We start from the raw sequence: 25,772 nt of genomic DNA on the forward strand, positions 1-25,772 counted from the left end.
ATCTGGTAGTACTTATTAGAAGTTAGTAGACTGCTCGATCTTTGACTTGTAACTTTGATAAATATCTAAAAGATCGTTTGCATACTTTAGAAATATAAAATTTTTTAAAAATTCATATAAAAAATTAAGATTTTTACTTTCTATTTTAGTTTTTATTTCAAGAAGAATGTTTATTAATTAGCTTTTCTTTAGAAGAATTTTACCCACTAAAATATTTTAAAATATAAAATTTTTTTAAATTTAAAACAATTGTAAAAAAATTACTTTCTTTAAGATTAAAGATTTTAAATTAATAATTTATTTTTCTATCCAATAAGTTTACGTCCTATTAATAATTATTCCATTAATATTACGATTAATTTAAATTAAAATTTTACTATCTATTGATGAAATGTATTAAATTTTATCTTTATTTCTAATTAATTTACTAGCTTTTAATTTAAATAATAATAATTTTTTTTATATCTTCTTTGATGTTGAATTTTACCATCTATTTTTAAAAAAAAATAATATTTAAATTATTTATGAATAGCATAATGTTTGGGGTGTGTTTAATACCTCGATTTCTTTTTTTTGAGTCTCTTTTGATGTTGAACCTGCAACAAATGCAAAGATGTTTAACTTTTAAATTTATTTTTAGGAATTAACTTTAAAAAAAGTAAAAAGTAAATTAAGTTTTTACTTCCTAATCATATGAGTAAATATGAATTTATATTTATTTATGATATAAGCTTAAAAATTACTTCCTATATTTAAAAAATATCTATTTATCTGATTTTTTAACATTTAATGTGTTATTACGAACTATTTTGAGAATATTCACTTAAAATTTTTATGAGTTTCAAGCTAATTTACTTTCTATAATTTTATTAGAATTTATTCATAACAGCTAATTAAAATATATCTTACGTTCTATTTAAATAAATAATTTTTAATCTTTGAAATTATTTTTTATTAAATAAATTTACTGTCTGTAACAATTAAAATCAGTTAATAAATAAGAGTGTCCTCTCTTTCAAGTAAACTAAATATTGTTACCAACTTTAGAAAAATATTATTTGAGATTTATCAATCATAAATAATTTACATTCTAAAAAAAATGAATTAGAAATTTTCCTCACTAAACAATTTACGATCTATATTATAATTTGCAAATTAATTTCATCTAAATTTATTTGAACTCATTAATTTACGCACTTTTTTAAATAATTAATTTGAATATTTTAAATATTATCTTACTAGACTATAAATTTACTGGCTATTTTAGAAGTATAATAATTTAAAAATAAAATTGATGATCTTAATAGTATGTACCCTCTAATTTTATTAAGCTAAGTTTAATAATAATTCATCTTCAAAAATGATTTACATACTTTTTTTATAAAAATTTTATTAGAATTTAAATAAATTGATTAGTCTTACATTCTGTTAAATATCCATAAAATGATAAAATTAGCATCGAAACCATTAATGAAAACTATTTTACTCTCTTTAAAAAATATTAAGCAAGGACTATCACTGTTATTAATAAATTACTCCCTATTTTTATTAAAAAAGTATTTTTAAATAAAAACTTAGCAATAAGGAATTTACATTCTTTTTATTTGTTAAAATAGTATAAAAATATCTGTCTCATATACAATTAATCTTCAATTTTACTTGCTAATTTTATTAATGTTATAAGTTTTTATTGGTCATAGATAGCAATTAAATTTACGAACTTATTTTTTTTAAAAAAAGTATTAAAAAACATTTATTTTTTTTGTTATTAATAATATTACTGCCTTTTTATATCAAAACAAATAAATTAAATTTATCATATTTTAAGATCTCTTATCTTACGTTCTAGTAATTTTTTAAGAAAATTTAGTTTTTAATCACTCATAGCTAACAACAAATTATTTTACCATCTATATTTAATTTTAATAAGTTTATTATTTAATGCTTTAATTGCTATAAATTAAAATTTACATGCTAATTAAAAGATAAAATATTAATATTTTATGTTTTTTGCAGTATTTTTGTCTCCTTACTTTCTGTTTATAATATGATAAATATCAAATTTATTAAAAATACTAAAATAATTTACAATCTATTTTTGTTAAAACATGATTTTTACTTAATGATTTAATAATAATCAAAGCTTACTTCCTATTATTTAATAAAATACATAAAAATTTATATTTCACTTTAAAATATAATTTATTACAATGTCTTCCTAAAATTTCGTTTATTTAAACGATATAAATTAGTATTAACTCAGTTTAAAGTTTCTCCTAAATGAAATTTACATATTTTTCCCACTATTTACATTTTTAAAAATTCATTATTTTAGTATTCTAAATATATATAAAATTAAATACTCTCCATGATACATTCAGAAGCTCTAACATTTAATTGCACTTATCTAAACATACCTTCTGAATTAACCTCTTCTCTAGAATTGGATTGACTACATCACGGAAATTCTAAAGCTATTTTTTTATATCAATTTTGAATTTTCATATTTCAAATGAGTGTGTATTGTATTGTATGTATATGTTAATATTTACTAGGTTTTTAAAAGATTTCTCACATTAATTAATTGTTTTAAGACATTGTTAACTGTATCCCTCTCTTCTCTTCTTTTCAGTTTCGTTGTAAATCTTCTCAAAATTCCACTCAATATATACATCTGTTTCATTAGAATTATAAACAATTTTATCTTTAATTTATTAAAGTTATTCATTAATAATGGCTTAGCTAGATGACATTTATGCATTGTTTATAAGTCTTATCATATCTTCATACTCTTTCATTCTTCTCTTGTAACCATTCAAGGTATCATCTAAGATAAACTTCACCTATTTGTGCATATAATCATTTATAATAATATTTCCTTTTAAATATTTATAACCTGCTGTATCTTGTTTAAAAGCTTATTTAAAGCTTTTTGAGACTCTAAAAGCAGGTCTACGAATCCAATATCTTAATCTGTCACTTGCTTATTCATATACCTTTATCTTGTGTGGTCTTCAATCATTTATAAAACTAAATCAAGATCATCTTCTACTTTTAATTCATGCCTTTAGTGTTCATTTCTATGGCAATAAGGGCATATTAACTTAAAGTAATTTTCTCCGCAATCATGATTAAGGCATCTTAAAATGAATTAATGAATATTTAGAATTAATAATTTTATTAATTACACTAAACTCATATCTTTTGAAAGAGGACACTTAACACATCTAGGGTAATGTCTAAATGGTGACCTCATATTCCTAATAGCGTTTTCTATTTTTTCTTTAATTGGCTCTACTAATGAACTCCCCTACATCTTTATTCTATTTAATTCTCCTATTTATTTTCAAACTCTCAAAAAGTATTTAATAAAATATAAATCTTAACTTTATATATAGAGAAGACCAGTATTTTGTTTTAAATTTAAAGAAAGATAAAACGATAATAAAAGTTGATTTAAATATCTTTTAAAAGCAATTGTAGTTAGTTATATTTTTAATTTGCCAAAACCATTCATACAATTTGAAAAAATATTTTAAATTCTACAAAAATATTTTTTATTTTTTTTGAGATTTGATTTTAAAATAATTTCTTTATTTTAGTAAAAACATGCCAAAGAACTCTATTTTATTATTAAATAATCAACAGTAAATTCTTAATTTTTATAAAATAAATAATTCCAAATCAAAAATGAAATATAAAAACTATTTCATACAATTAAAATAAATTTAATTTTTTTATTAAATTTATGAAGAACATTTTAAAATAACAAATTTTATTTTATTTTTTTTAACTTAACAAATTTTTTCATATTTATAACATTGAAATAATATTTATATTGATCGTTAATAATTAAATCTAAATTTTTCTTATTTATAGTTGAATTTTTAAATAGTATTTAAGTGCTAGTAATCAAATCTAAAATATTCTTATTTCTGGCTGAATATCTATAGTTTTATACATATTTTTTAAATCCTATCTGAGTCTTTCTTTAAATCCTTTCAGATTGAAATAATTACCTATGCAAATTACATTACTTAATATTTGTTCTATTTCTTCATAAGAAAATTTTCTTAATGTAGATCTTATAATGTCTTAAAGACTTGGCAAGTAGCTATTTTTGCCTGTTGGGCTGAAGATAGATTCAGGGCAATCTATTTATTCATGACCTAAATACACTGTTAGCATTAAATCATTAAAGCTTCTTCCATTATCTCTCAACTACTCTAAAGGTTTTTTATATACAGTCCAATGAATGTAGCTTTATATAAAATCTGCTTTTTCTGATTTGTAGTTTTATGCAAAGTAGCAATGTTTTAAAACAATCTCTTTACACATTTCATTTATCTCTTGATCAATAAAATTTGCAATTTAAAATTAATATAGAACAAGCTCCTTCATAATATCAACTAAAAAATTTGTGTCCATTGGATGTTTATAGCAATCACTTTCTTTAACCACAAATTCAAAAGAAGGTATTACAGATACTACCCCAAAATTTTCAACTAGTATCAGACCTGTTCCATTATTTTATAAAACATTACTCAAATAGTTTTAGTTTGTATATTCTTTCATGATTATAGGGCTTATTCCTTAATACTTTGAATATTAATGATAATCTTCATTTAAAACTGAGAGCTATATGAGAGGCTAGAAAAAGTGAAAAAGATGAGAGTCTCTTCTATTCATTAAACTTGTCAATTTTTTACTTTCCCTTTTTATTTACGTGCTATTTATTAATTTTTACAATTCTGATACTTCATTATAAAATTATTATTTTTTAATTTAGTATTTCGTTGAACCAAGTTAAAAGCCATTTTCTTCTTTAATTTCCTTATCAGATTTTTATTTCTTATTTTTGCTAAACAAATCAACTAAGCTTTTTGAAGTATTTTTCTTAATAGATTAATGAGTTATTTAACTTTTTTATTCCTACGGAATCAGAGGCATGGAACTTGCAGATTAATTAATACACTCTAAAGTATCTTTAGTACTTATCAAAGACCTTAGTTTGTTGTTTGAGTGTAAAAAGTGTTCAGAATTATTATTTATTAATGGGCTGATTTAAGTATCGCTAGCAAATTTGACATGATTATTTATTAATGTTGAGGATTTTCGTTGTTTATTTATTAGTTTTCCAAAGGATTAATTTCCAGCATCTGTTTCTATGCTCTTAATCGATACACATTTAACACTTTCTTGAGATTTTATAGAAGGCAAAGCATTATTGTCTTTAATATAAGGGGAACTTTTATTTCTTTTTGACAAAAAATTCTTCATTTAATTAATTTCTATTGCTTAATTTATTAATTTGTAAAATTCTATTATCTTTACAGTAAAACTTGAATCTTTTATCATGCATAGAAAAGACTTATAAATTTAACTATATTTTATCAATAATTATTACAAAATTACTATCTTTGCTTATTCAGCGTTTACAAAATATGATACCATTAGCAGTTTACTGCCTATAGATATAATATACGATAGAAACGTAAATAATTCTAGAGTTAAATCAATTAAACTATCTAAAATTTAACAGTAAAATATACTATCAATTACCATATTTTAGCATTAAATTTAGCAAATTTGAAGGTTTCTTAAACATATAATTTGAATAATTATTCATTAGATTTTTCTATTTTAAGTTTTTACACAAAAATAGATTTCTAATAAGATCCATTAAAATAATTTCTAAATATAAATTTTTGTCTGAAAAAAAAAGATATATTTTAGTAAAAATATTTTTAATGATATATTTTATTGGAGATATTTGAAAGAAAATTATACTAACAATAATTCTACTAAAAATTATGATTTTATTTATTAATTTCAATAAGCATTTAATAATAATTATATTTATAGCAATCTAATAGACCCTTTAATAATAATTAAGGAATGGATTAAATAGAAATTTTTTATTTTATTTTTTAATCTTCATAGATTATTTAAAGATACACTTTTTGATCTAACTAAATTAATACATTTAAGCCAAATATACTTAAAAGGAGAATAAATATAAATTCACAATATGAGTAATTAGAATCCTAAAGAAGAGATAGAAAAAAAGGATAACAGAATCTTAGATGGTCTTCATTATTATTTGTGCTCTAGGGATTATAACATTAATTTTGATGAATCTATTGACAACATTAATTTAAATGTAGAAGGAGATGATGAGAATAAAAATAGTGATTTAAATAATATAATTCCAGAGGAAACTGCTGATAAAAATGCAGATTAAGTTGAATAATAAAATACTTTATAGTAGCCTTAGATGAGTTTTACAAATTTGGCAAATATTCCATTATCTTTTAACGACCCAGAAGATTATGTTAAAACATTTGAATAACATCTCTTTTCTGAAGCAAAAGCATAAATTATCAAAGCCCAAGTTACAGAAGTAAGTTTACTACAATTAAACAATATAGATTTGTTTTAAAATAAATATAAAATGTTTAAAAAAGTCAAGAGCTCCTGAAATTATGAGATTAAAAAACTCTTAGGTAATTGCTCTAAAAAATAATTCAGAGCTTTTCTTCAGAAAGCTAACTATGGAGAAAGTTGCTGACTCAGAAACAAAATATGGAACTCATGATTTTATAGTTATATCATTACAAGATGTAAATCAAATATTTTATTTCTACATAAATTGCAATCAATTTAAGATTAAAAATTTAATTGATTGTTGAATTTTAAAATATATTTTATTTTTAATCAATAAAGCCTTCCAAAGTAATATCAGGAGAACATATGTTAGGTGTAGTAGAAAGAGCTGAAGGAAATGAAATTTTAGTCAAAGTAGTTTTTGATGAAAATAGCAGCGACCCACGTAATTAAAAAATACTTAAAGTCATGTAACAAGATGAAAGCGTTTGGAGAAATTGGTATGTGAAAAAGTTTTGCAGTATAGTTACTATTCAAAGAGAATACGAAGTAAATTACTTTATTATATATTTATTTGTCTATTAGTCTTGGATATTTGTGGCAAAGTTTTATGATTTGATTTCGAAGTTATTAAAACTATTTTTATTATCGTAAAGGCTCTACACAATTTTAATGATTTGCTTTTAAAAGAGTTCATACTTAATCCTGAAAAGTTAACTCAGAAGAAAGAAGAGAAGTTTTCTATCCCTGAATAGCTTTCAATTCGTTTAAATTAGATTTATAATCCCTCCCAAATTCAAGCTATTAACTCAACACTAAAGAAATAAGGTGTTACTTTAATTTAAGGTCCTCCTGGTACAGGTAAAACACGTACTGTGCTAGGTACTGTTTCAGTGCTTATTAATTCATTTAATGAAGACTAGCTTAAGTAAAAGCACTCTATGGAGATTGAAGATAAATCAAAGTTAGTTGAGCAGTCAGGCGAATTCCATTTCGAATTGTAATATTTTATTCTAATTTTGTCTTTAAAAACTAATTAAAATTTTTAAAAATTAGAGCTATGCCATGGATGTAGCCTAATTATGTTGATTGGAGAGATAGTACTTTTGATCACTTGCATAATGATTTTTCTAATTTTACTAAAACAAAAAAATATATCACTGCTGATTAAACTGATAAAGTCATTCCTATCCTAAAAGCTTAGGAAGAGCATGCACCCCCTGAAAAAATTTTAATTTGTGGTCCTTCAAATGCAGCTATAGATGAAATCGTTCGTAAAATGAAAAAAGAAGTAAAATAAAATATTTTTTATAAATGCCAAATATTCATTTATTTCAGAAATTTCATTATTTTTATATATTTTATTTATTCAAAAGGGTTTATTGGACAAAAATGGTAATATTTATGATCCTTCTAAAATTATAGTCAGAATTGGTGAGAATTATGATAAAGATTTGGAGGATGTATCTTTAGATTATTTAGTCAAGTAAAAACTTGGCGAATAAAATATCAGATCAGAAGATGCTTAAGAAATAAGAAAGAAAATATTAAAAGAAGCCAAGATTATCTGTGGTACTCTCAGTTCAACTGGTTCATAAATTTTAGCATCTGCTAACTTTGTAAATTAAAAAATAAATAATTCAACTATTTTGATTTAAATAATATGTTTATTTTCATCAAGAAATTTGATACTGTCGTAATTGATGAAGCTGCTCAGTCTACAGAAATAAGTACTCTCATTCCTTTGCAATATTAATGTACTAGACTTATTTTAATTGGTGATCATAATTAATTGCCTGCTACTATATTCTCTAAAAAATGTGAAAAGTTTAATTATCATTAGAGTTTATTCGAACGTTTTGAAAAATGTAAAGTTGAAGTTCATATGTTAAATGTAATAATTTATTTATATCCCATTTTGAGTTTTAATTTAATAATATTTTTAGTAACAATATAGAATGAACCCCATTATTAGTAAGTTTATTTCTTAAACTTTTTACTAAGACAAAATTTCAGATGCCGAAAAAATTAACGAGCTTGTAGGTTAACCTGAAATTTATTAGTTAAGACTATTTTAGCCTGTCGTTTTCTTTAACGTTGAAGTAATTTTTTATATATAAATTAAGATAGGTTAAATTAAAAATCAATTAAAAATTATAGGGTAATGAAATATTTGAAAAATCTTCATATAAGAACGAGGAAGAGTCAAAAGCTATTGTTGAAATTTATAATAAATTGAGAACTACCTTCCCTAATTTCGATTTGAATAAGTTAGGTATTATTACTGCTTACTCTCGTTAAGTTAAGGAAATAGAAAAAAAAATTAAAGCTCACGATAAAACAGACAAGTGTATGGTTGAAGTACACACAGTTGATGGTTTCTAAGGTAGAGAAAAGGATATAATTATATTCTCTACTGTGAGAGCTAGTTAGGTAAATGGAGAAAAAAATACTAAAAAAACTATTGGTTTCTTAAATGACAGAAGAAGAATGAATGTCAGTTTAAGTAGAGCAAGATTATGTGTTATAGTTGTGGGTGATCTCAAATAACTTAAATTTTCTAAATTATGGAAAGGATTAGCAGAATATTCAATAGAATAAAGAAGTTGTTATAATATGGTTGCCCCATATTAAACTTTTGTTAGTAAATTAGAATTACACTTTGATTAATACAAAGTTTATAGGGCAACATAGAATTGAAATTAAATAATTCTTTATTTAATTTTATTGGAGTCTTTTTTTATTTTAAACATGTCTTAAAAGCCAAATGTATATAAGTGTAGTTGTTTAAAGTATTATCAACAAAAACATTTTTTTAAAATTTAATTAATGAGTTCTATATAAAATAAATGTGATATTCGAAATTATTATTATTTTTTCAACTAATTATAGACTTATTTATTTTTTAAAGCATTAATATTATATATTATCAGCTTTAAAAATTATCAATTAAAAATGTTGTCAATAAAATTATTATTACTTCTCAAATAAAAAGTTGACTTTTAAATAAGAAATTGCTATCAAATATTTCACAACATAAAAACTCAATACTTGAAATATCTGATAAAGTAAAACTAAAAATTTAGCATTTACTATTTAAGAATAGTTAAATTTTTGTAAATAAATAAGAAAAGTAGAAATATTTATCTTCTTTAATTTTTGATAAGCTTTTAACTGTTCAATACTAATATATTTTCTTTTTCTAATTGCCAGTTTTTTTTATCAGATATCAAGAATAACAATTTTATATTTCATTTAACTTTAAGCATCAAATTTAAATTATAATTTTTGAGAGATGGTATTTTATTGATTCATTAAGAAATTTGGTTTTCTTATATAGAAATTTGGATTTAATGCTGATTAATATTGATCTACTCTTCATTTATAGGCTAGATTTAACAACATTCTTATTTTTTCATATTTTTTTTTTACTCTAAATCATATTTTTTTAAATCTAATCTACAATTTGGACAGCATGGACTCAAATTTAACCATGGCTTTATACATTTAGAGTGAAATATATGCTTACATGGTAATTAATTAATAATATCACCTATTTGATATAAACATATTTTATGAATTTATAGTTTGTTTGCCAACAATATTAATCAAAAATATAGAAGTAGAATGATTATACCTTATTCGAATTTTATGAAGCATATAGAGCAATTCTTAGATGTCTTTCCAATTTTCATTTTTAAGCAATATTTTTTATAAAGATTTAATGTAATTCCATTGCTATTGCTTTTGTTATAGATCCTATTGATTTATTATTCCATAAAAAGTAAAAATTCTTTTTTAAGATGTTTTTTATTGCAAATATATAATAAATCTTATTAAGTGAATCAATCTTATTTTGTAAAATTAACATTTATTAAAAATTATCAGGTAACACATATTTTAAAAAACTATGGAGGCTACTTTAAAAATATATTTTTCTCTATTATTAAGTGATTACCAAGTTAAAAAAATGGCATACCATCTCTTTTAGCATTGAATATTTATAATTAAAAAATATTTTTTATATTTTATTTATAGAAGAAGCATACAAAATATTTAGCTCGAAACAAACATAAATTTAAATTAACTTTTACTATAAAGCGTATTATTCAAAATATATTACAACTATTACAGCAACAAATTTAAGTCTAATTTAATCTTTCATTGACCAGATTTCTCTATGTTTATGTAGTCTCAGCTTCCTTATTTATATTATTTTCTTTATTGAGCACACCTTTTTATTCTTCCAATTTTTTTACTAATTCTTCTAAATTGTCTAGTTTTTCTAGATTGCTTAGTTTATCATTTATTTACTTAAGCAGACCTTTAATATCATCTGATTAGGTATTCAGATCACCTTTGGAAGATTCTGTTCTTATACTTATAGAATTGAGCTTCTCAGCTGATCCTAGAAATTATAGGTTTTATGAATTTCTATTTTTTAAATATAATTTATTTTTGAGTCCCATTATATTAATAGTTAATAATTAAAAACTTAGATTTATAAATTATTTTGATAACTTTTTTATAATCAAATAATCATAAGACGTTTAATTATCAAATTAAAAGTATCAAAAATATATAATCAATCATACATAAAAGTTTAAGTTAGAATTTAAATTTTATTTATAATGCATTTACATTTAATTTGAGGAATTCTATGTTGATTCTACTTAATTTATTTTAATTTGACATTTTAATATTTTTTAATATTATATTTCTATTTTTTCAATTTAATTTGATTAATTTTTTTTATTTAATTAAAAATTCATTTTGTTTACTTTTTAAATACCAAAAAGTTATTTATATTCTAAAATTTGGTATCTTTTTAAGATACATTTGTTGATACATAAGTGGAATTTTTATAAAATTATGAAAAAAGAATTCAAAAAAATGTATTTTAAATCTATTCCTTCTATAATTTGAGTTATAACTTTTAAATTTTTTATTAAAAATATCCATACACTATATATTGCACTTCTTCAAGAATTTAAACTTCAGAAGATTTTTGTAAACAACTTTACTTTTTTATAAAACATAATGTTTAATTTAGTATTTCATTCAAATCTACTTGAACTTCAAACTTAATTAAGGTGTAGAATAAAAAAAATTTAATTAATAATATATAAATTGTAATCACAATATCTAAGTTGTTGATATTTGAAATGCACGAAAAGGTATATATTATATCAATGATTTATAAAATTAAATTTTGTAAAAGATACATGAAAATTTGTATGTAATGAAAATAAATATTTTTATTTATTGTTGTTCAAATTCCTTAATAGCTTGAATCTTTAAAAAGACCAGTTAAAAAAACTATCTAGATAGTTGTAATTGATATCATCAAAATCATTTTAATAATACTGCACCATTTTACTTTACTTTCTGTTGACTCCAAAACTATTTTTTTAAAATATATATATAGTAATTTATTAATAAATGTGAAATGAATACTCTTATCTTAGACTTCTAGTCTTAATAATGTATGTCTCATATTAGTGTAAATATCGTTAAGTGTATAGTATGCCTAAACTGATTCATTATAAGCTTACTATAATTTTTCTATATAATATTAAATAATATTTTTTTATTTGAATATTATTTTAAATTTATATGTAATTGATATATTGATATATTTCATGATTTTTAAGAATTCATTCAAAAATCATTAAAAACTTAAAATAAAAAACATTTTAAATTATAATCCTTCATTATTTTAATAAAAATATTAACACGTAAAATTCCAAATTACTATCATCTGCATAGCTATCATCAGCAGAGTTGTTTATTCTATTTAGCTCAAACTATAAAATCTTTCCAGAATTATCAAGAGATTAAAAGCATACTTTGTATTCATGTTACTTAGTAGCTGTGAGGTTATAAATGTGAGATTTCTAATTATATACTTCATATAAAGGCTATTTTGAAGTGTCTGAAAAATCTTCATAGACCTATCATATTATTATAATACTTTATTACTAATTAATTATCATATTTGAATAGCCATAATTAAGCTAAACCAAATAAAAAACAACTTATTATAATTCATGATCCCTTATGTAAGGTAATTCAACAAAATCTTTATAATTTATTTTTGTAAAGCATTTATCAAATATTTTAAATATAATAGAATCAGTTTACAGAAAATCTAAACTAATCTGGTTTGTATCCTGAAACTTCATATCTAACAACTAAATGCTCGTTTTAAAAGAGTTATTAATATAAACAATAAATATCTCTCCCGTTTATGTTAATATCAAGAGCGTATGAACAACTAAACACTAATGTAGTTAACAATACAAACTAACTAAATTTCATTTGCTAATTGCTTATATACTTATGAAAAACTTTAAATAATTTATTTTTTTATTTATTATATCTTTGATTTTTGATAATTTATTGATCTTTTATTACTTGAGTTTGATTATCATCTAAAATAAATATCTTATTTACAAATAAATAAATTCTATGCACTATATTATACGTATTCATACATAAAAAATATATTTCTACTACCTTTTCAACAAAGAAATTTTGAATTAGCAAATATTATTCTATACTTTATAAGTAAAGAATCTAAAATTGTTATATCCATTTGATATTTGATATCAAATTTTATTTTATGGCGAAATATTCTTATTAAGAATTAAATAAAATCTATGCAGTCATGATTCTAAATTTAGCATAACAAATAAAGATAGAACATAATTTTATGATATTCATAATCACACTAATCTATATTAAATTAGAGCTAGACTATATTACTCATTTATCTTTTTTATAAATTAAAGACAGTAAAACATAAAAATTGTTCTAATTAAATTATTGGTAATTATCAAACTAGTCTAACAAAAAATAATTAATATTTTTCACTTTTTTAGTAAATTTAAAAAAAGCTGAAATTTAATGAAAATGTTTATGAATAATCAATACCTTGATACTACAAATTCTCAAGAAGAAACCACTTAAAATAGTTATAAATAAGTAGAATATTACTACATCGAAAAGCAATAATATAAAACATAAGTTGTTTAGAGTGAATTGTTAGAAATTTTAGACAATAAGCGATTAGTACCAATTGTTCGCCCATTAAACTAATTTTATAATGGATACTTACTTGGAAATGACCTTTATATTAATTTAGATTTGATTCTTAACAAAGAAAGTTATGAGCAGCAGCATTAAATTATTAACTAATTCAAGTAACTAAAATAAATAAATTGGAATTAAAAGCGATCTTTTGTGTAGCTTCATTTAGAAACAAATTAAAAATATGTTTACGATTATTCCTTGATGCTCTATTAACTTTCAAGCCTTTAGAACAGTAGATATGCTTAATGCATTATACCTCTAAAATAATATGAGCAGTATTGTATTGGTTAATATAAATTAAAGGAAAATTTACAGCAAAAAGATTAAAGTTATGCGGAAAGATTAACATAATATTTTTAAGAAAAAAATGAAAGCGTGATAAATTCTATACAATTTGAAAATAAGTACATTTTCATTCTCTAAAGGGGATTCGATCAGCATAATAATTAAGTTGCTTTATAATCAATTTATTATTCAGAAATTCTTTTGGATTTAATAGGAATATTTCATGGACTAAAAATGTTTGTAAATATATATTAGTTTGATTATATTTATTGATTATATTAAGTTAATATTGCTAATTCATTTTGTATTAAATTATTAGGGTATTGAAAGGACAGAAATGACTAATTTACTTAATAGGCTAGGAGTTTACAGCATATTCAATGATATTAATTCTATGGAATATAGTTTGGATTTTTTTATTAACTAAAATGAAAGAAAAGATGAATAAATTTAAAATAAAATTGTAAACTTCGATTTTTAAACTCTTGATAATATTCGTGTTTAATGCTAAGGAAAAAGGATATAACATAATATCAATCTTGATATAGATAGAAATTTGGATTCTAATCATAATTAACTTCTTACAACAAATTAATAAATTATATATGAATTATTTATTTCTAAAGAGTAGATAAACAAAATTAATGCTTAAAGAATTGAATAACTTAGATACTTTTCTAAACTTACTGACAAGTTAAAAAGAGAAGAAGCCAAATAATTTTGTATGAATGGATAATATCCTGAAGAATGCAAACATTTTCTAACAAGATATTACAAAGATATATTCAATAAAGAAGTTAAAAATATAAATTCTAATTTCTATGATTTATCATGGCTCAACAATCTATGACTTAACTCCTAATATTAATCAAATAATTTTTATTTAAAGATAATAAATAAGAAACAATCAAATAATTTGTAATAAACAATTTAAAAAATAATTAATTTAAACTTACATCTTATCAAAAAATTTAAAAACTTGAATTTGAGTGGAATATAAAAAAAAGTTTTCTTTATAATTAATATAAATAAATACTAAAAATAAAATTATAAAATGTTAATATAATTAATTTATTGATTTAACATTTTTCTTTAAATTAAATTAATCTACTTAATGTATTTAAATTGCATATTACTTCAAATTTAATATTTATTTTAAGATTAATAAATTTATTTATTTAAGATATATATAATGAAACTGAGTTAAATGCCTTTTTAATTTTGGATAGGCATATACTAATTAATGAATATTTAATTAAAAGAAATTTAGACAAATTTTTAGTTTTATTAATTTTAAGTGCTTCATTCTCAAAAATTCTAAAAACCACCCCTACTGACTGAAAGGGTTAATAAACTAAACTTTTATAAATATATTGAAATATTTGATATATTTTTTTTAGTAGTTAAGTACATTTTGTTTAAATTTAGAAGTAGAAGATATAATTAATTAATTAATTTGTTAAATTTCGAATTTTCTGACAAGCATTAATTAATTATAAAAAGAATATTAAAAACTTTTCTAAAATTCTATGAATTTATTTGATATAATATTTAGTATAAATATTCTTTTTAGCATATCCTTTTTTATATAATTATTAATCAATACTAATCATTAAAAAGAAAAAACTTATTTTGATAATATAGAATATTTTAAATAGCAAAAATGTACCAAGAATTAAAGTTTGAAGTAACTTTTGAAGTCCCTTCTAAGTGCATCTTCTAAGCATTGACTGAACAATTGTAAATAATTTTCCTTTTCTAAAAACTCTAATTGCATTAAAGAAGCAACCATTTGCAAAAAGTAATTAATAGTATAAAATAATATATTTTGAAAATAAAAGCGAAGTTATGAAATATACAAGATCTCCAGCTGTAGTAGAACCCAAGCCTTAAGGCAAGTACTCAATTTTGGAGGGAAGAATTACTGGTACTTTCCTTGAAGTCGTAAGCACCTATGATTTTATACTATACTCTTAATTTGTAAAATCTATTTGTTTAAAAAAATAAGGACAATACTAAAAAGCATATCAAAATGACATGGAGAATGAAGGACTGGAAAAGCGATTCTTTGGTCAATTTTACTTTCATTGACAGAGATGTAAAAATACCTTTTTAATCTAACTTTATAAATTAAATCATTTTATTATGTTAAAGGATGAATGCACTCTTTCTATTGTTTAAAGCGATATTCCTAATGATGTTAACTGTGAAAACTTAAGAAAAGGATGGATGACACAAATTTTTGAACCTATGAGTTCTATTTGCGGTTATCCTATTGATAATTGAAATTTAACATATTAAAAATGAAAATAATTTAAAAGATAGATGATATCTTTGGCTGTTGTATTTTATATGAACTGAGTTGGAATTTATTATTAAAAAATATATATATATATAATCTTTATTAAATTTAACATTAGGTAGATTCTAAATATAACAAAAAGATCTATCTATTTGATATTATCTTTTTCAAAATTATTCTAATTCTTTTTCATAATAGTTTTATTTATTTATTTATTATTAGTAAAAAGCAAAAGTTAAAATAATTTCATAAACATGTCTAATTGTAAATTATATTAATTTTTTTAATTCTATTTTTTTATTGTTAGTTCAGTTTGATAATATGAAAATTTTTACTATAGTAAAGATTTATTTTTTTAAAATTAAATATTTAATATATTTTATAATATTGATAATGTTTGCTATTAGTTTTTATTATTCTTACTGACTTAAAGTGGTTTAAGGCTATCCTATTTTAAAGATAGATACTCAATCTACTTGTTAATAATTTAATTTTAATTTTTAGTTAAATACTTTTTAGTATTTAAACACATTTGCTTAAGTAAAATCAAACCCTATTTTTAAGCATTTTTCAAAGAAAATAATTTAAAATCCAATTCCTATTTACAATTTACAATGAATAGATTTAGGTTATGAATGAATTATTCTTTAATATTTTTTTTCTTAAATTATTTTAAAATATAAATAGAAAAAATAAATTGGTTGCTTTATTGAACCTATAATATTTCTAAAATTGTTTTGAATTAATTTCTTTATTTTTCAACTTAAATTTTGATAAGTTTCTATGGTTAGTCAATATTCATTTCTATTCCTCTTGTATTTTTTACATTTTATCTATAATATTTATTCCTTTGAGAATTATATAAACCTTATTCAAAAAATCAATTTAACGCTATCCTATATATATTTAATAAATACTCAGTCTATTTCGTAATGATTTAATTTGAATAAATTGTTTTAAATAATTATAAATACAATAATGAATTTAATTCATAGTAAAGCCTATTTTTAAATTAAAATGGATAAATTTTATGTAAATTTAAAACATATTTTAAGTTTTTAACTTCTAGATTATTTATTATATGAGTTTTTTTGCTCAAATATTTGATTCTTTCTTAAATTAATAATTTAAATTTTAAAATTGCTTAGTTTTTTGGAGACACACTTTTTTTATATTAAATAATAGAGTATTCTTTAGTAAATTAAATAAAAAATAATAAAAATTAAGAATTCAAAATATAAATATCAAGAAAAAAGGACTGAAATATGTAAGTAGAACCTCAAAAAAGCAAAAGTATTAACCTCTCAAAAAAAGAGCTCAAAAGTTTTAATAAGCTTCATCTTGTATTAATTATTTTAAAATTATTTTGAAACAATTTATTTAAATTATAAACAGAAATAAAATGACATTAAAGAAATTGAAGAATTAAATCTTTCTGCTAACAATATAGAGTCAACAGACAACATTTCACTTTTAACAAATCTGAAAGCTTTAAACATTTCTTCGAATTTGCTTGTGAAAATGTACGGATTACCAAAATCATTAATATTATTAAATGCATCAAACAATAAAATAAATGAACTCTTTAGCATAAGGAATAATTAAGTACTTCAATCTTGCTTTGATTAGATGGCTAATCTGACAATTCTTGATCTTTCCAAAAATAACATTGCTAAATTACATTCAAATCTATTTGATAATTGCAAGCACTTATCTGACATTGACTTGTCTCATAACAAAATTTCAGACTAATTAGAATGTTTTGTTAAATTACCTGACTTAATAAAGTATTTTACTTTTAAAAATATTCATATTTATAATTAATTATTTTGTTAAATTTATTTTCTTAAAGATTGAATTTGAGTTACAACAAAATAACAGATTTAAATTCTCTTTGCTAGCTAAAAGGATGCTTAGTTATAGCACTTAACGTTTTATCTAATACTGTCACTAAGTAACATTAGAAATCTTTCCAAAAAAACAAAAATATTCTTTTTATAATAATAGACAAAACTCTTTACAGTGTGAGAATTTGTTGAGAGCTATTTTACCCAATATCTAATCTCTGACTATTAACTAAGAAAGAAGTTTAACTCCATAACCTATGAAAAATCAAAAAATTGAAAAAAATAAAAACAGCTCTGCACTTCCTGACAAAACTCAAAAATAATTTATATCCCCATTTAAAAAAAGATTGTCAATTGCAAGTACTGATAGCTCTACCAAAAATTTATCTGCATAAAGATAGCTTTAGTTTGATAATGTTTCTTTTATGAGATAAGTTGATCCATAAAATGAAACTTAAGTTTTCTAAGACTTCATTCTCCTAAATAATTCTTTTGTTTAGCCTAGATAAGATATTCCCTAGAATGCATGTATTTTTAGCTCTGCATCTCCATTTGATTATGTAGATAATCAGTAGAAAAAAATTAAATTGTAAGAAAACAATGAAAATGATGAGAAACTTCATAATCATAACAGCTGCTTAAAAAAAATATCTATCTTGCAACAAAAACAAAAGATGGATTAAGAACTTATCAACCAGTAAACTAAAATGATTTAAGATCTAGTTTTTTGCAAAAATTGTGAGGAATAAAAAAAAATAAAATAAGTAGCATTAGAAGAGATATCGTTTAAGGAGGATACAATGATTTAAAAATCATTTAATTTGACTTATTTAAAAGCTAAGTTTGACATTTTAATGTTTGCCTTTTCAAAATGTAAATAAATAAATTTTTTAATTAAAACTTTAATTATTTTTTTTTTACAATTAAATAAGAAACTAAATTGAACATTAATGAAATCGATGATTATCTAAAATAAGTAATTGGTGATAAAGTAATTTTAACGTCTGAATAGAAATGTTAGTTGGGATACTTAATTTGTGACAAGGTACATTCTGCAAATAATAGCAAATAATCATTTTGAATTAAATAAGAGATAGTTTGTTAAAAAAGTTATGTTGTTAAAATATAAACTAATATAAACTTTAGATGAATTTATATTGATATAATTTAATATTTTTTATTAATAAGTAATTGTATTTATTTGTGTGTATGTGTGTTTGAATATTTACTTTTGCAAATTATTTTAATTAATTTTTTGATTCTTGTATTTTTCTTTAATCATTACTTTAAATTTTTTAGAGTTGAGTAGAATAGAGGAAATAGTATTTTTTAAAGTAAAGGAGCGCTTGGGAATTTTTATAAAATTCTAATTTTTAAAATTTATTAAAAAATTAATTTTTAATTTAAAAAAGAATTTAATTAACTTTTTCAAAAGGATTAAATAAACTACGAGTGCCACTGCAATCATTATATTTCTTTTAATGGATCTCTGTTTTTAAAAATAAAATATTTGTTAAGTCATTTAAAATAAATCGATTAAATGTAAATGTTTACAGCAAAATTATCTTGTAAGTGAGATTTGTAAGTCACCTTAAAGTTCTTATCAAACTTAACTGAATGAGGAACTCTTTCATCCATCCATTCAACGATTAGCTTTTGTATTTCACCTACTTAATGGTCATGCTGCATTTGATGGTAACCACCCTCAAATAACTTAATTTTTTTATCATTGCTGTTAATAAATCAATAAATACATTTAAATAACCTTTTTAACATGTGTAAATAATTAATTGATTATTTACCTTGAGCAGTTCTCATAAAAGTTAATAGAATCTAAGTGGTTGGTAACGAAATCACTGTTGCCGTGCATTACAAAAATAGGAAATTTGAATTCTTTGGCCTGTTATTGAATCATTTCTATAGCCCAAAGCATACTTTTTGCCATTTTAGCTCTATTTTTTATTTAAATAATTAATTTAATATAAAATAGATTTATTTGAATACCCTAAAAATGGTATCATAAGCTTATCTTCAAGTGCTGTTCTTAAAAATCTATCGTTCTATGTTAAAGCTGTAAGATTAATCATAGAATTAGCAACAATATCCTAATTTTTAATTAAAAATTAACAATAAATAAACTAAATTTAGAAAAAATCTATATCAAAATTAATCTCATTTTCATTTATTAATAATTTATTACTCCTAAAAAATCACCAACTAACTTTAAAGTAAACATTTTAAATATATCTATGTTTCTATCCTTAGGTAATCCTAAAAGAGGTGCATTTGCTATAATACCAGCTATCTTTATGTGAGGATTTCTTGCGCCTAATGATGTCACTAATAAACCTCCTAAGCTGTGGCCAAATAAGAAAAGTGGCAATCCTTCCTAAACTTATCTCATGCACATTTCAATATCTGCTATCATATCTATTAAATTGAAAATTGATAAATACTCATTAGTTTAAAGTAAATAAGTCAACCTTCTATGACAGACACACCTCTAGCACCTCCTGAATATCTATAAAATAATTTTAAATTGTAAAAAAAATTACATTCATTTTAAATAAAATTAATATATTTATTCTTAGAGTGTAAAATTATGAATCAAATCCATAAAAATTTACCCGAAACCTCTCAAATCTATGAAGTGAACATCAAAACCTTATAGAACAAAGAATTCTCCGAAATCTAAGAATTTGCCTGAATGTTCTCCAAATCCGTGAACAATGATTAGCGTGGCTTTCTTAGGTTTAACTATAGGCTCCATATGGTTGTAATATAATCTCATTGCTATTCCCTTTCCTTCAATGAATTTTCTTGTTAAACGATATTCTTTACATTCAAATGTGCCTAAAAATTTATCATCTTCACTAAAAACAGTATTGAGATCAACAGGAAAGCTAGTATTCTTAATAACTCTTACTTCCATTTTCAACTTAACTTTAAAATATTATTAAAAGGAATTAATTTGATTTCTTTAAATTAATGAATTTATAAATTATTTAATTATTTATTTATGGATTGGATTTTGATGAACTTATATTTAGAAATTCAGATTAGCTATAAATTTTTATATTGTAATTGACAAGTGATGTTAGATATGATGAGATAAGTATTCAAAAATGTTTAACAATTACTTTTTCAATTTGATTACAAAAAAATATGTTTAATTGTTTAATTTATTCATTCATATTAAAAATTTTGTAGAGCGATTAGCTAAAATGCGTATTTTATAATAAAATATAATGACGTAACGTGATTAAAGCGTAATAAACAACTATTTATATTATGGTCTTAATATGATTTAAAAAAAGATAAAATATAACATTATTAAATAAAATATATCATCAATATATATAAATTTTAAACAAATTTATTAGATTTTCATTTTTTTTTAAATTTGTTTTAGATTCAAACTTAATTAAAATCAATTTTTATTATATTATCTAAAGGTGATTTTGATACAATATTGGAAAGAAAAAACGTATAATAAATGGATTTAAAAAGTATGTATGAAATCTCTTTAAATTATTAAAATTTGCTTTTCTGTTGTTTTTAAAATTTAAAATATTAAAAACTAATAGATAAGCTAGTTTTATGATTGTTTAAAGATAAAAGAAATAAATTAAAAAGTAATGTTTAATTATTATTTTTAAAATAGATAATTAATTATCTTGAGAAATTAATAAAAAAAGTTTAAAAAGCTTATTCTCACTAAATTGAAATAAAAGAAATTTATATATGTAAATATGTATATTTATTTATACTTATATTCTTTGAAGTATTTGTTTAATTGTTTTTTTTGTTTATTTATTTATTAATTGATGTATTATTAGAGAATATTTGTTAAATCTCTTTAAATTACTAAATTATGCTTTCTGTTGCTTTTAATAGTTAAAATATTAAAAACTAATAGATAAGCTAGTTCTATGATTGGTTAAAGATAAAAGAAATAAATAAAAAAGTAATGTTTAATTATTATTTTTAAAATAGATAATTAATTATCTTGAGAAATTAATAAAAAAAGTTTAAAAAGCTTATTCTCACTAAATTGAAATATAAGAAATTTATATATTATATGTAAATATGTATATTTATTTATACTTATATTCTTTGAAGTATTTGTTTGTTTTTTTGTTTATTTATTTATTTATTAATGGATGTATTATTAGAGAATATTTGTTACATTTCAGTTGAAATTAAATTAAAAAAATGAATATATATATGCATATGACAAACCAACTGTTTAAAAATTGTATAGATACATATGTTATTAGTTGGAATTTATTTTTCGTTTATTAGTGTATGTATTTTAAAATAAATCGATTTGTGTGCTTGTTCATTTGCTTGCTTTTTAATTAAACTTTTCAAGAACTTGCTTTCTAATTTCTTCTTCAGAAATGTGTTCAATGTCTTCATAGAATTTATTAAAATCGAATGAAGAAATCTTGAATTCAAGGTAAGGATTATTGCAAACAATTAAGTAACGAGCAATTACCAAAATTTCTTTGTCAGGTTTACCATTAATTATCTATGGCTTTAATGTTTCTATCATTTCATTAAGGGTAGCTTTAAAAATGCTTTTGAATTTATTGTCAAGAGTGAAAGTTTTATCAATAATGCCTAAAAATTTGTTTAAAACTTCTTGCTTGTCTTTATTGGTTTCTTTGTTAAATGAATGTGTAACAACATCTTTTGTCTTTTTGAAGAGTTCTTCAAAGAAATTCTTAGAATGATCGATATCAGCTCTAATAAGCTTGACAGTAGTTTGGTATTCAGTGGATTCTTTGTATTTCTACCACACTTGCTCGCTAAAACCTTCAGTCTTAGATTGATTCAAGAATTCGTTCATTTTATCTAATTGCATATTTTAATACTTGCATATAGAGAAAATGATACGGAAGTAGAGATCAGCAGGAACTTACAACTTAGAATCATTGTAAGCCTTAATCAATTTCTAAATGACAAAATTAGAGAAGAAAGCAATATTACGTTCATACAAAATATACTCGTTGATCTTTAAAATATTCTTTCTTGTCTATTCATTTTCCTTTTGCTTATTAACAATTTCATTAACTTTTTAACTGCTTTACTCCATTTTGGAGGTCATTTATGAAGACTATTGAGTAGAGCTTGTAGTTTATTGTTCTTATTTTTTTAAAATATTTTGCTAGATAGCATCAGGACCTTTAGTTTATACAGTGTCAGGATTTGTAAGATAACCAGCGACCAAATTCTTTTTGATATAGTTATCATTTAAAGAGACACTCTATTCTAAATCGTCTTTATTAGGAGCAGGTTCTTTAGCTAAAGCAGGGGTAGTGTAGTCTTTGATAAGAGGATGGTTGAAGATTTCTTCCCAACTCATTCTTTCTTCTTCTTTGACTTTCAACATACCTCTAAGTAAATCCTTAACTTCCTATTCATCAAAATTAAAAAAATTTTAGTTTTTGAAATATTAAATAAAATATATAATGAGCTATTTTGATAGTCAAAATTTATAGAAATTCAGCTTTTATTTTGTGATTAGTTTAAATTAGAATTAATAGAATATTAAAAAAATCTTCACTAATTTTTAATAAATTTGTAAAATAGAATTTTAGAATATTTCCTCTGCTGTAAGCTTTATTAGCACTCATCTTACTACACTTTTTAATTTTTAACTAATTTAATTTTCTATTACAATATTAATCTATTTTTTTCTTCTTCAACTTATAGTTTAAATTACAATTATGTATTCACAATAGTGGATAAAATTTAGTTATTTAGTTAGTCAATTAATTAATTACTTTGCTTCTGATGGGATTTTCTGGGAACTTGAGAGGAATTGATTTAATATTTTAAAGAAGCTTAACTTAGCTGTCACCAATCCAAGGAGTGGTACCATAAAGCATTTCGAAAAAGACAACACCAACACTCCAAACGTCGCATTTGAAATTGAAAGGAACACCATCAAGAATTTAAGGAGTCATATATAAAGGAGAACCTAATCTGGAAAGCAAAGCAGGATCGTCTTTTTCAACAACTCTTGAGAAACCAAAATCAGAGATTTTAGCAATACCGTTACTAAGCATGATATTGGCAGGCTTAATATCTCTGTGAATGATTTTATGCTTTTATAACTCCTTGAAACCTTCAACTATATGTCTGAAGAAAATCAAAGCCTCTGGTTCACTGAGTCTCTTGCCTTTGAAGAAAAAAATTGTAAATAAGTTTGTTTTATTTAATATTTTATGTGTAAATTAATTAATGCATTTAAATTTGATTAGCTTGTTTTTTATATCTTTTGTTGATGTTAAATTTTATTTGCTGGCTCTGATAAATCTAATTAGAAGTTTTATCTATTTTTAATAATTTCTCCCTCAGGTTTTTTTTAAGTTATTTATTTCGCATAGTCATTGTTCAACTATCCGTAAGTAAAACATTACTTACTTCTTAAGCAATTAAGCTTTACTGAATATTTCGCTTATTTTTTTGCTTTTTTTTTTGCTGCTAACACGGGGTCAAGTAAAAAAGGAGAATTATTTTTTAAGAATTTGCTTTTCTGGCTAAAATGAATGATTTTCCTTTATTGCATTAATTATTGAGAACACAAAAATACACCGATAATCTAGCTTTCTTAAGATTTTGATCAAAGCTTATGCGTTTTTTGCTGCTTATCTATTTGAGAGATATGTGTGAAAGCTAAGATTTAGCTGGTAAATAAAATGGAGAAGGGAAAATGGATTTTTTCCAGTAGTTAAGAATTTTTATTTAGAAGAGAAAAGGATTGTTTGCTTGATATTTATATAGAAAAACAAACAAACACAAAATAAACAAGCTAATAAAATAGTCAAAAAAAGAATCGCTTTTTGTACCTTCCTTCTTTTTAAGATACTCTTTAAGATCACCATCATGACAGTATTCCAAGAACATGTAAAGATTATTTGAAGTTCTAGCAACATCATACAAGCTTACAATGAAAGGTGATGAAACTTTTTAAAGAATTGCAATTTCTCTTTTGATCAATTCAAGCATTTTACCTGAATCGCTAATTGATTTTATAGGTATAGCCTTGGCTGCAACTAATTTATTTTCATCTTCAACGCAGAAACCTCTATACACCTTACCGAAGGCTCCCTTACCGAGCACGTTGTTAACTACTACGAAATGATCTACCTTCTTATTAGTCCAACTTTTTTCTTCACTATTTGACATCTCTTTTCTTGTTTGTTTTTGCAAATAAAAACTAATGATTTATTTATTTATTTATTACTCTACTTTTTTATTGTTTTAACAATATATTTTTCAATTTATTAATTAATAATTATCACTTTCTATTAAAAATTATCTATTTTTTACTTTCAAAATCTCTTTCTATTTATTTATCTATCTATCTTGTTTATGTCTTTTTTTATTTTAATGTATATACCAATGGCATTATGCCGCTATCAATTATTAAATGTATCAATCTTATTTATTTTCTGTTTTGCTTTCCACCTATCTACATAAAAAAATAAACAAACAAACAAACTCATTGATTGATTGCTGCTTTAGTATCGTTTATTTGTTTTTTGCTCATTAAAAATCCCTTTGTTTCTCTCTATCTATTATTTTTGTTAGTAAATAATTTTTTATTTAGGTCATTCATATGCTTAATCTAATAACCTCATTATTATTTTGCTTTTCTTCAAATTTTAATTTTATTGTAAAAACTTATTTTCACTAAGTGCAAAATTTATCACAAATTTTTTGCAAATAATTGTCTTTTACTTGCTTGAATTTCTTTAGTATCTTTCAAATCAAATTAAAATCAGCTGGCTAGCTACACAAATATGTAAAAGCAAATACCAAATATTTATATTTGATTTTCA

The 25,772-nt window shown here is 21.9% G+C and overlaps 11 protein-coding genes across 11 annotated transcripts; 4 read left to right on the forward strand and 7 right to left on the reverse strand. All coding sequences in view use genetic code 6, as the record gives it.

Moving 5' to 3' along the window:
• Positions 1–2,185: 2,185 nt before the first annotated feature.
• Positions 2,186–3,316, reverse strand: TTHERM_00189380 (hypothetical protein; the record flags this gene model as incomplete). The annotated part of the gene is made up of 6 exons (XM_001016614.2): positions 2,186–2,218; positions 2,292–2,303; positions 2,364–2,474; positions 2,553–2,843; positions 2,897–3,140; positions 3,189–3,316. The coding sequence occupies 6 exons, from the start codon at positions 3,314–3,316 to the stop codon at positions 2,186–2,188; spliced, it is 819 nt and encodes a 272-aa protein (XP_001016614.2).
• A 596-nt stretch (positions 3,317–3,912) lies between these two features.
• Positions 3,913–5,608, reverse strand: TTHERM_00189390 (actin; the record flags this gene model as incomplete). The annotated part of the gene is made up of 3 exons (XM_001016615.2): positions 3,913–5,328; positions 5,416–5,468; positions 5,563–5,608. The coding sequence occupies 3 exons, from the start codon at positions 5,606–5,608 to the stop codon at positions 3,913–3,915; spliced, it is 1,515 nt and encodes a 504-aa protein (XP_001016615.2).
• A 423-nt stretch (positions 5,609–6,031) lies between these two features.
• Positions 6,032–9,087, forward strand: TTHERM_00189400 (AAA domain protein; the record flags this gene model as incomplete). The annotated part of the gene is made up of 9 exons (XM_001016616.2): positions 6,032–6,403; positions 6,468–6,623; positions 6,727–6,936; positions 7,044–7,387; positions 7,444–7,678; positions 7,764–8,006; positions 8,069–8,281; positions 8,334–8,489; positions 8,548–9,087. The coding sequence occupies 9 exons, from the start codon at positions 6,032–6,034 to the stop codon at positions 9,085–9,087; spliced, it is 2,469 nt and encodes an 822-aa protein (XP_001016616.2).
• A 611-nt stretch (positions 9,088–9,698) lies between these two features.
• Positions 9,699–10,166, reverse strand: TTHERM_000189409 (C3HC4 type (RING finger) zinc finger protein; the record flags this gene model as incomplete). Its single annotated transcript, XM_012797761.1, has 2 exons — positions 9,699–9,940; positions 10,025–10,166. The coding sequence occupies 2 exons, from the start codon at positions 10,164–10,166 to the stop codon at positions 9,699–9,701; spliced, it is 384 nt and encodes a 127-aa protein (XP_012653215.1).
• Positions 10,167–10,496: 330 nt separating this feature from the next.
• TTHERM_00189410 (EuAP1 APETALA-like MADS-box protein, putative) lies at positions 10,497–10,856 on the reverse strand (the record flags this gene model as incomplete). The annotated part of the gene is made up of 1 exon (XM_001016617.3): positions 10,497–10,856. The coding sequence occupies one exon, from the start codon at positions 10,854–10,856 to the stop codon at positions 10,497–10,499; it is 360 nt and encodes a 119-aa protein (XP_001016617.1).
• An 803-nt stretch (positions 10,857–11,659) lies between these two features.
• TTHERM_00189419 (emp24/gp25L/p24 family protein) lies at positions 11,660–12,708 on the reverse strand (the record flags this gene model as incomplete). Its single annotated transcript, XM_001470765.2, has 4 exons — positions 11,660–11,790; positions 11,845–11,952; positions 12,143–12,341; positions 12,532–12,708. The coding sequence occupies 4 exons, from the start codon at positions 12,706–12,708 to the stop codon at positions 11,660–11,662; spliced, it is 615 nt and encodes a 204-aa protein (XP_001470815.2).
• A 588-nt stretch (positions 12,709–13,296) lies between these two features.
• Positions 13,297–14,617, forward strand: TTHERM_00189420 (hypothetical protein; the record flags this gene model as incomplete). Its single annotated transcript, XM_001016618.2, has 2 exons — positions 13,297–14,007; positions 14,087–14,617. The coding sequence occupies 2 exons, from the start codon at positions 13,297–13,299 to the stop codon at positions 14,615–14,617; spliced, it is 1,242 nt and encodes a 413-aa protein (XP_001016618.2).
• Positions 14,618–15,430: 813 nt separating this feature from the next.
• TTHERM_00189430 (Hsp90 ATPase activator) lies at positions 15,431–16,053 on the forward strand (the record flags this gene model as incomplete). The annotated part of the gene is made up of 4 exons (XM_001016619.3): positions 15,431–15,507; positions 15,609–15,711; positions 15,776–15,865; positions 15,922–16,053. The coding sequence occupies 4 exons, from the start codon at positions 15,431–15,433 to the stop codon at positions 16,051–16,053; spliced, it is 402 nt and encodes a 133-aa protein (XP_001016619.2).
• A 1,281-nt stretch (positions 16,054–17,334) lies between these two features.
• On the forward strand, positions 17,335–18,997 carry TTHERM_00189440 (hypothetical protein; the record flags this gene model as incomplete). Its single annotated transcript, XM_001016620.3, has 5 exons — positions 17,335–17,412; positions 17,465–17,856; positions 17,922–18,023; positions 18,077–18,789; positions 18,849–18,997. The coding sequence occupies 5 exons, from the start codon at positions 17,335–17,337 to the stop codon at positions 18,995–18,997; spliced, it is 1,434 nt and encodes a 477-aa protein (XP_001016620.1).
• Positions 18,998–19,194: 197 nt separating this feature from the next.
• TTHERM_00189450 (alpha/beta fold hydrolase) lies at positions 19,195–20,848 on the reverse strand (the record flags this gene model as incomplete). Its single annotated transcript, XM_001016621.3, has 8 exons — positions 19,195–19,282; positions 19,341–19,405; positions 19,471–19,648; positions 19,719–19,868; positions 19,921–20,021; positions 20,117–20,346; positions 20,400–20,437; positions 20,544–20,848. 8 exons carry the CDS (start codon positions 20,846–20,848, stop codon positions 19,195–19,197), a joined length of 1,155 nt encoding a protein of 384 aa, XP_001016621.2.
• Positions 20,849–22,258: 1,410 nt separating this feature from the next.
• TTHERM_00189460 (dual-specificity kinase domain protein) lies at positions 22,259–25,116 on the reverse strand (the record flags this gene model as incomplete). The annotated part of the gene is made up of 3 exons (XM_001016622.2): positions 22,259–23,338; positions 23,709–24,106; positions 24,777–25,116. The coding sequence occupies 3 exons, from the start codon at positions 25,114–25,116 to the stop codon at positions 22,259–22,261; spliced, it is 1,818 nt and encodes a 605-aa protein (XP_001016622.2).
• Positions 25,117–25,772: the final 656 nt, after the last annotated feature.

This window comes from Tetrahymena thermophila (assembly GCF_000189635.1).
Source record: "Tetrahymena thermophila SB210 genomic scaffold scf_8254638, whole genome shotgun sequence".
NCBI classification, from domain to species: Eukaryota; Ciliophora; class Oligohymenophorea; order Hymenostomatida; family Tetrahymenidae; genus Tetrahymena; species Tetrahymena thermophila.